This window comes from Notothenia coriiceps, unplaced genomic scaffold (genome assembly GCF_000735185.1).
Source record: "Notothenia coriiceps isolate Sejong01 unplaced genomic scaffold, NC01 NC01_scaffold00016230, whole genome shotgun sequence".
NCBI classification, from domain to species: Eukaryota; Metazoa; Chordata; class Actinopteri; order Perciformes; family Nototheniidae; genus Notothenia; species Notothenia coriiceps.
The window spans coordinates 9795-18680 of record NW_011348931.1 but is presented as its reverse complement, the minus strand read 5'-3'; the positions used below and the strand labels follow the sequence as shown (position 1 = coordinate 18680).

At 39.3% G+C, this 8886-nt stretch overlaps 1 protein-coding gene across 1 annotated transcript in view; it reads left to right on the top strand.

The window, feature by feature from the left end:
- The window catches only part of LOC104949463 (RAC-gamma serine/threonine-protein kinase-like), a 17198-nt gene extending 10687 nt beyond the window's left edge, over positions 1 to 6511 (top strand). Inside the window, exons 7-8 of the mRNA XM_010775820.1 lie at positions 5311 to 5324; positions 6322 to 6511. Coding sequence (XP_010774122.1) covers positions 5311 to 5324; positions 6322 to 6511 — 204 coding nt within the window. The remainder of the gene's footprint in view (positions 1 to 5310; positions 5325 to 6321) is intronic.
- The last annotated feature ends 2375 nt before the right edge of the window (positions 6512 to 8886 follow it).

The following is an 8886-nucleotide window of genomic DNA, read 5'->3' as shown; positions in this document are numbered from 1 at the left end:
CTCAGTCAGCCTTCAGTCTGACCGCCGCTTGACCTCCGACCTCCAATCTACCTGCGCCCTCTCTCACCTGACCTCAGATCTGTTGACTTGTCTCCCACAGAGTCTCTTTATTTTTCCCAAAATCACTTTCTCTTTCTTCCTCTCGCCCCGCCAACCCAACTTCCTCTTGTTTCTTCTTCTGCTGTTTCTCCCTCCCTCGTAGTATCCCTCAGCTCTTCTTAACAGCTTTTTGTCTCCCCTATTTCTCTCCCTCCCTTTTGCTTCTCTTCCTCTGTTTCTCCCTTAAACTTTGTATTTGTCTTCTCCTCCTGTGTTCAGGCGCTCCCGCGGTGAGTCAGCCTGGAAGGAAACGGAGGCAGAGAAAGGAGAGAGGGAAGGAAACAAAACAAACACAGCAGGTTAGTGGATGGTTTCCTTCGCACAGCAGGACGCCACTTATTGTTCCGAGTCTTAAATCACACTTCCTGTCTCCTCACATCCTTGTGTCCTTTCTTCTTTGCCTCCTCACACTTTCTACCTTAACCAACTTCTTTCGGTCACGCTAAATAATTCCTTCGTTCCATCAGTCGTTACTTAACATTTAACCTCCTCTTATCCCTCCTTCTTTCTTAACTCCCGCCCTTCTTCCCTTCCTCTTCATCATTTCCTTGTCTCCTCCTACCCCCATTACTTTCTTCCCCTTCTCCTTATCGGTCCTTTCTTAACCACTTCTCCCTAACTTTCTTTTCTCAGTCCTTCCCGAGATTTAGGAAACCTCCCTTTCACTTTTATTCTCCAACTGCTTCCTTCCCATGCCCCTACTTTCCTTCTCATCATCTTCTCTCTCCTTTCCCATTTCCTTGCCTCCTTACATCACGCCCCACCTCAAATATTGTCCTGTACTTCATTTGTTTCTTCCTTTCTCCTTCTCTCCCTTAAGGCCTTCCCCAACCTTTTATTTATTCCTCTTCTCTTCCTTTAAACCTTCCATGGGACCCATTTTCCTTTACTTAGCTCTGTCGTTACTTCCCATCTACTTTCTCCCCCTCTCGCCTCCTCTCTTTCCTCCCTTCCCAGAATCCTTCGATATATACACTTGTACCTCAGTCATTGAACAATCCACATCGATATTTCTCCTGCTCTTGTTTCCTCCTCTCTCAAACTACTTCTCCCTGACTTTTATACCACTTCCCTTCCTTCCTTCCTTCCTTATTTCGACCCTCCTTTACTAGACCCTTCTGTTCTTCCAAATCATCCATCCTTCTTTTCCTTGGCTGCCTTTCTCCTTCCTCACACTCTCCTATTCCCCTCCATTCCTCACTGACTCCTTCCCTCCTAACCCAACTTCTTCTGCAAATATATATTACTGTCAATATTTTCTGATCAAGCAAGTATTCAAAATGTAAGTGACTAATTGCGCAATTTGAAAATATCCCTTTAGTCTCTGGGAAGATGTGATAGGTGTGTGTGACTACCATTTTCCAACCATATTAATTACACATTGTGAATGACCATCGGTTCTTTGTGTGTGTTTGACCAACGATCTGCCCCTAAAAGATTCTAAAGTACAATATCAGCACGGTTGTATTTGACCTGCGAAAATGTGCAATATGCAAGCTGTTCTTTGTGATATGAGATCATTAAAAGTTATATTTAATCCATGCAAATTAAACTCATGCATGACAGGTTGAACAAATGGATCTGCAAATTGCAATTAACGATCATTTCTAAAACATTTGCCCGAACAGCACTCGGGGTATAGAGAAGTATAATAAATAGGAAAATTATGCAGTTTGGGGTGATTCCCTTTATCTGCCCCCCCCCCTTCCTCCTTGTCCCCTTCCTCCTCATCTATTGCCACACCCTCCCTTGTTCCCTCCTACCTTGCCCTCACTCATCTTTCATTGGTTCACTCCCAAACCTTCTCTCTATCTTCACCCCTCCCAGTGTTCATTTTATTAAGGAAAACTATGACTAGTTCTGTCCGCAAACAAAAAAATGTTCATGACTAAGCAATGACAAGACGGCACCTTGAGAGAAAGAAACAATGATATATTTCAGCTTAATTAGATTGACTCGAATGATCAATGCGATGTAATCTGAAGACTAAAAGATAGACAAATGTTAACACTGAAACTAAAATGAATGGACAAAAAAAAAAAAAAAATGGCCATTCAACCAAAACTTTACTGAGACAAAAACATGATAAAGATAAATGTGAAAAAAAAAGGACATTTGAAAAATTAGGTAGCAAATGAACCCTAAACCCTCCTCCTAAGTTCTTCATCAGTCTCTTTCATTTGACCTTTTTGTTATCAGCTGCCTTCTCTAAAATATAACTGAACTAGAAATCTCTCTACTTTTCCAAAAAGCATGACCCAGTTTATTTAAGATAAGCCACAGACCCTTCTGTGAGCAGCTCTACGTAGGAACTACTTTCCTTCCACTAAACAACACCAGCAGCCGTATCACTGCGCAGAAGCAAGCGTCCTGGAGGAGAGGCTCATGACAGCGTGAGATGTAAACAGTAATGGCGTTCTCCTCGGCTGCGCTGTAACATTATCTAAGCAACTCAGAGCCAAAACAATCTAGGAGACGACTGATAAATAGCATCACAAATTAGAGGCCTAACATGCATATCTTGATGTTCAGTCCCTTTAGACCTCTGCGAGCACTAATAGATGCATATGCTCAAATATTTCAAAAGATCTTCCTGTTCAGTCTCACTATTACAACAATGACTCAAATGATTGTCTTGTATTACATCACAGTACAACTGTAACTGCTGCACAGGTCCTACTGTTCACACTGTAGCTATACATGTTTTCATTACTGTCCATACTTCATATATCCAGCATATCCATGTCAGCCCTTTACTGTCTATTATATGTATTATTTATCACACCACTTGGCACATGTACATTACTCTGCACTTCTGGTTAGATGCTAAGCTGCATTTTGCTGTCTCAGAACCTGTCTTCTATGCCATAACAACAACAACAAAGTTGAATCTGATCTCATTACAGGAATGCCCATAATGTTACCCATCATGTCATAACCTCTAGGTCCTACTGCTACTAGTATTTTTACAAGAAATATAGTAAATAAATTATGAGTTTTTCCCCTCACGGCTATAGCCATTCCTGCACAATTCAGTGCATTGTGGGTAAAGATCACATTCCCTTTAATGACTGTGAATCATAATTTTACATTTCAGTATTTTCAGAGTATTCTGTGCTAGAGATGTTGTGGAGGGAAAACTGGCCACATTTGTTTAATTTACTGAGCAGACCTGTAGTTGTATCTTATAAAAAACTGGCCTATTACATGTTAACTGTGTATATATATATATATATTGTAAAATACCAGTTAAGCCGGTATTATACTATATATATACACATACATATAACCTTAACTGGTATTTTACAATGAATTTAAAAATACAATATGATTATTTTTCACATTGACTTTTCCACCATAGCATTTCATTATCTCCTCGAAACTAGTATTTCCTGCACACGTTAATACGTTATGGGTAATGATCACACTCCATATAATGGCTATAAAACATCATTTGTAATTTCAGCAGGTAAACAGGTTAATTTCCTGCAACACGCAGAACACACAACATCACTAGGAAGATACAACGCTGAAAACAAATACAAGCCTTACAACAACAACAACAACAACAATGGCTGACAGGAGCATGACTGTGCAGTCATCTTATCACATGATGTTACCCATGGTGAAATAAACTTTAGATCTTACTTCTAGTATTTAAAAAAGACATTAAACAATCTCATAGCCTCACTGACCTTTTCTTCCATAGCATTTCATCATCTTCCCATAACTTGTTTTACCGTTATAATTGTACATATTGTGGGTCAGAATCATATTCCATATAATGACTCTGAGTCGAGACGGTCCATGATCCTTCAACGCACAGCACACACCATCAATGGGAAGTCAGGGGAAGGAAAACAGCTGCGAGCCCTCCGTTAACAACAACAACAATGGCTGACAAGAGCATGACTATGTAGTCTTCCTTTCACAGGAATGACTATATCATGTTACCCATGAGGAAATAACCTTTAGATATGAATCCTGGCATTTAAAGAAGATATTTAACAATACAATTGTTTTTTCTCAGAGTCTAACTGACCTTTTTTCAGACTAATCATCTTTACATAACTTGTACTACCTTTATAATTGTGGGTAACAATCATATTTAGATATGACTCCTTCAATTAAAAAAGTTAAACATTAAAAAATAAAATACCACAACAAAAATAATGTTATGTCAGAGTCAAATTGACCGAATCCCACCATAGCATTCACTATTTCCACACAACTAGTATTACCATTACAATTTAATTCCCTTTCATTCACAGCGCACACACCATCAAAAATGAAGATCAAATGAAGACAACAAAAATGGCTGACAAAAGCAAAGCAGTCATCTTATTACAAAAATAACTATATCATGTATCCCAATGTGACATAACCTCTAAGTGGTACTTCAATAGATAGACAGACAGACAGACAGACACACAGATAGACACATAGACACATAGATATATGGATAGATTAATAGATAGATCGTTTATTTATCCTAAATTGGGAAATTATGTTGTCACAGCAGCAGTGTTGTCAAGCATTACACGAGTTAAAAATATTTAAAAGATAAAATTAGATTTAAATATAATACAAATAAAAATGAACATCAGCAGCAAGTTAATTCAAAAATATAAATTACATACATCACTAGAGTATCTATCTAGGTAACAATGATATTCTCCCTAATGACTGTGAATAATAATTAAGGTAAATTGGCCTTGTTCCTTCAATGCACAGCGACACACCATCAATGGGAAGATCCGAGGCTGGGAACAAATGAGAGCCCTCCGATGACAACAAAAACAATGGCTGACAGGAGCAGTCGTTGTATATTTCAGAAGCCGGTTCACAGCTGCGGCCCTCGGTTACACCAAACCAAACCTCCGCCACTAACTGACTTCAATTTATCCACCAGGATTTGGGTTCCTGCACCGCACCACAAACAAACAAATACTGAAACAACAGCTTTTGTTTCAAGGGCGTGTGGTGTCATTATCTCGTTACATAACAACATCCGCTTGGCGTGCTCCGTTTTATATCAATGGGCGAATAAATGTCTGGTTGGGTGCGACGTTTAAACCCACGAGTCGCTTTTTTTAAAAAGGGGATAAAATAGTCCCGGTGTGAAACGGAAGGGTTGTGTGGGACAGGGTGGCCTGTGATGGCTCGGCTGGAAAAGGATGAAAACTAGCCAGGGATGCTAGCGGGGAGGAGGTGGTGGAGGAGGGGTGATGCTAATGCTAATGTTAGCCGGCTGGAACATGGATGGATAAAGAGAAGTGGATACAGCGGTGGAGGTGGGACCCCATTCATTCCTATGAGAGTAGCTCAGTGGCGAATGAAGCACGAAATAGACTGAGCAAAAGTACCCGTATGTGGGCCCATAGCGCATGCGCAATTTAGCTTAATTTCAAATTCAGAGTTAAACTCATGTTATTTTGATTCATACTATTACTACATGTTATCATCCCATATGTACTATCTGTATTTCTGTCTTATTCTGTTGCTGCTATGACACCCTATGGGGCTCAATAAAGGTCCATCTTATCTTATAGCCGATGTATATATTTCTGCTAGAGTAGTAACGTTTATCTTTCGGTTGCTGCAGTATTTCCGTCTTGAATAGAACACTTTAATTTATCCAGAATATAAAAGGGAAACTTAACTCTGGATTCAGCTTTTTAGAGCATTTTGGAACTTTTCTTAACTTAATTAAAGTTATACATGTATTTGTACTGGGTAGTTGATTTCGTTTAAAAAAATATATACGCTGAGTCCTACATTTTATGGTATTTCATTTGAAGGTTTTATGGTATATTTACTGTCTCTTTGTTGTATTTTTATCTCGTTTTACTTTTTTTTTTAAATCAATTTTCTTGTATTTTTCACTATATTGTTGGGAGTTTTTGGTTGGGATTTTCTTTGCTATATCTAAACTGTAGCTACTGTGCATATGAAAATAAAGCCTTTGAATCTTTGAATGTAAGTCAATGGGGAAAAGTCATTTTGGGCCCAATAATGCCACTGACTGAAACGGAAGTTCTAGTACCACAATTGGACCACTACCTAAAATGAGCTTCACCGTCCGGCTCACTTCCTGAGGGTTTGGTGGGCTGGAAGGCTCGTTAGCTTGTTAGCATGTCTGGCTAACTGACAGCCGTTGGTATAAACCGTTATGTTCATGTGTTTCAGATGGAAAAACCCTTGAGACGCTGTGTTTTTTAGCGGATGGGAGACCAGGGAGGAGGGGGATGAGAGGGGGATAAACGGGGAGGTTGGGGGTCTCGTTCATCACGGAGATGGGCCGAGGCCAGACGGTACCGTTATACCCTCCCCTCCCCTCCTGCAGCAACAGCAGCATCCCGGCGCCGCATCCCTCCTCACACTGGCGGATGACGAAGCTAACATCAGCTAGCCTAGCATGCTAACCTCCGCTCCGGGCTCGACACAAACCCATTCACCCGGTGCAACCCCCCCAAACCCCAACACCTCCCTCCCCCAACACGTTATATCACCTTATAAGAATAATAATAATAATCTCACCTGGTAGTCGAAGAATGAGATGCCCCCCCTCCTCCGCCTCTTCCTCCCCCTCCTCCTCCTCCTCCTCCTCCTCTATGGGCACTGGAGCATCCAACAGCGGGGAGAACAGGAGGAGGACAGCGATGCATCCATAGCCGCTGACACCGTGGAAAGACGATGAAATATGAGGTTTATTTGTGTTAGTGTGTGTGTGTCCCACAGCAGACAGACGAGAGAGAGTGCGGTGGCAGGCAGACAGACACACGGACAGACAGACAGCAGACCCGCTCCTGCTCCTCCGCAGCTCCGCCAGGAAACCTCGCTGCTCTCCGGCACGTCACGTTCAGCCAGATCTGACTGGGAGGACTCCTGCTGCCTTCAGGGGCGCGTCGGAAATGTGGACGTCGAGGTGGCACATGACTCAACCCAACTGGAAAAAATGTGTTTTGGGTTTATAAGATTCAAAGGTGTAATCAAGGGAGGAGGGTTAGAGCCACATGAGGAAAACATGTTGGGATATTACACAAAGTTGTTTCTTTTTTAACTCTGATCAAACCTCAGTCAGAAAAAGTCAGAATTCCGAGATTTTCAAGAACAAAAAAATCATTTGAAAAATAATTATATTTGCTTCAGAAAACCGAAAGAATAATACAGACTTTTATTCAGAAATGTGACGTTTTTCTCCGAATTTTTATCTAAGAAATCTGACTTTTTTCATAGAATTTGTATTTTTTGTCTGAATTTTGACTTTTTCACAGAATTCAAATATTGTTTTCCTTTTGGTCACATCTCAAATCTCTCTCTAGCCCTATTCCTCTTCCGTATCAGAGGTAGAAAAAGTAAGCAAATATCTTACTTGATTAAAAGTAATAATACCACAGTGTGGAAAAACACACATTTACAAGTATTCAAAACATGACTCAATTAAAAGAACAAAAGTATTTACATCAAAATAAGTACAAAAATTGAAAGTACTCACTCTGCAGATTTGGCAATTTACAGAATATTATGTATTATATTGGTGGATTATAAATGATATCTGAAAATAATTTAGATTTTGCAGCTGGTATAGGTGGAGATAACTTGATTGAATGTTTTATACTGCAATCCATTATAAAAAGCTTTAATCATTCATTTAATTTTCTTATTAATTATATGAACTCGCAAAGTAACCACTAACTTATCTTGTCAAATAAATGTAGTGGAATAAAAGGTTCAGTATTTTCTTCCAAAATGTAATGCGTTAGAATTTTGAAGTAGCATAAAATAGAAATACTCAAGTAGAGTTCAAGTACAAATACCTCAAACATTTAAGGAAGTACAGTACTTGAGTAAAGGTAGTAAATAGTAAATCTTGAAGAACTAAATCCAGATTGAGTCATGTTTTCAAAATCATACTAAGAGGTTAAAGTCTGTGTATGAAAAATGTCCCAAAAAGTCAGTGATTTTATGATTTAGGATTAATATTGTTGCTGCATTAATGTTTATGCCATGCAACAATAAAACAAAAACTCAATGATTTAACGTACTTTTCTGTATAGGACTCTGATTTTACTGCTGCACATGTCATGCTCTTAGTTTAATCTACAGCAATCAATAAGAACATTTGATAATATATTTGTGTCGCTGACCTGTGAGAACCACGTATCTCTAAAATAAATATACACTGTGTGTGCGCGTGCATGCATTTATGGACATGCATATAGTGACAGTAAAAAAAATAACAGCTATTTAATTTGAAATAATATTGTATTAATTCATACATAAAGCTATAAAATGTCAGAAAATTGTAAAATAATGTCTCAATATCCACCGTCAAAGAGGATTTTTTGAAACAACAATTTCAATTAGACCTACACTTAAAACCTCAAATATAATGAAAGTAAAATTACATAAAAGAGAGGAGAGAAAAACTGACAAATCCTCACACGTGACAAGCTACACGTTTATGACCCAAACGATGAATCAATGATCAGAATGATTATAAATTAGATTACATATTGAAACATGAATTAATGGACCAGTTATGTGTTGATTCTCACCATGTCTGAGTCTGTACACATGGTCTGTACAGTATGTTCCTGCACACTGGGAAGCAGGAGTTTACAGGGTGTACCTGAACGCAGCATCTCTCTCCTCATGGCATCCAGGGCTTTTGTTGGTCCCCGGCTTTTGTTGTCTCTCTCCCTCCCTCTCTCTCTGCTGGATATATGTTCACATTCAGTTCATTTTGAATTCACCTCCCTCTGATCCACATTAGACATCATG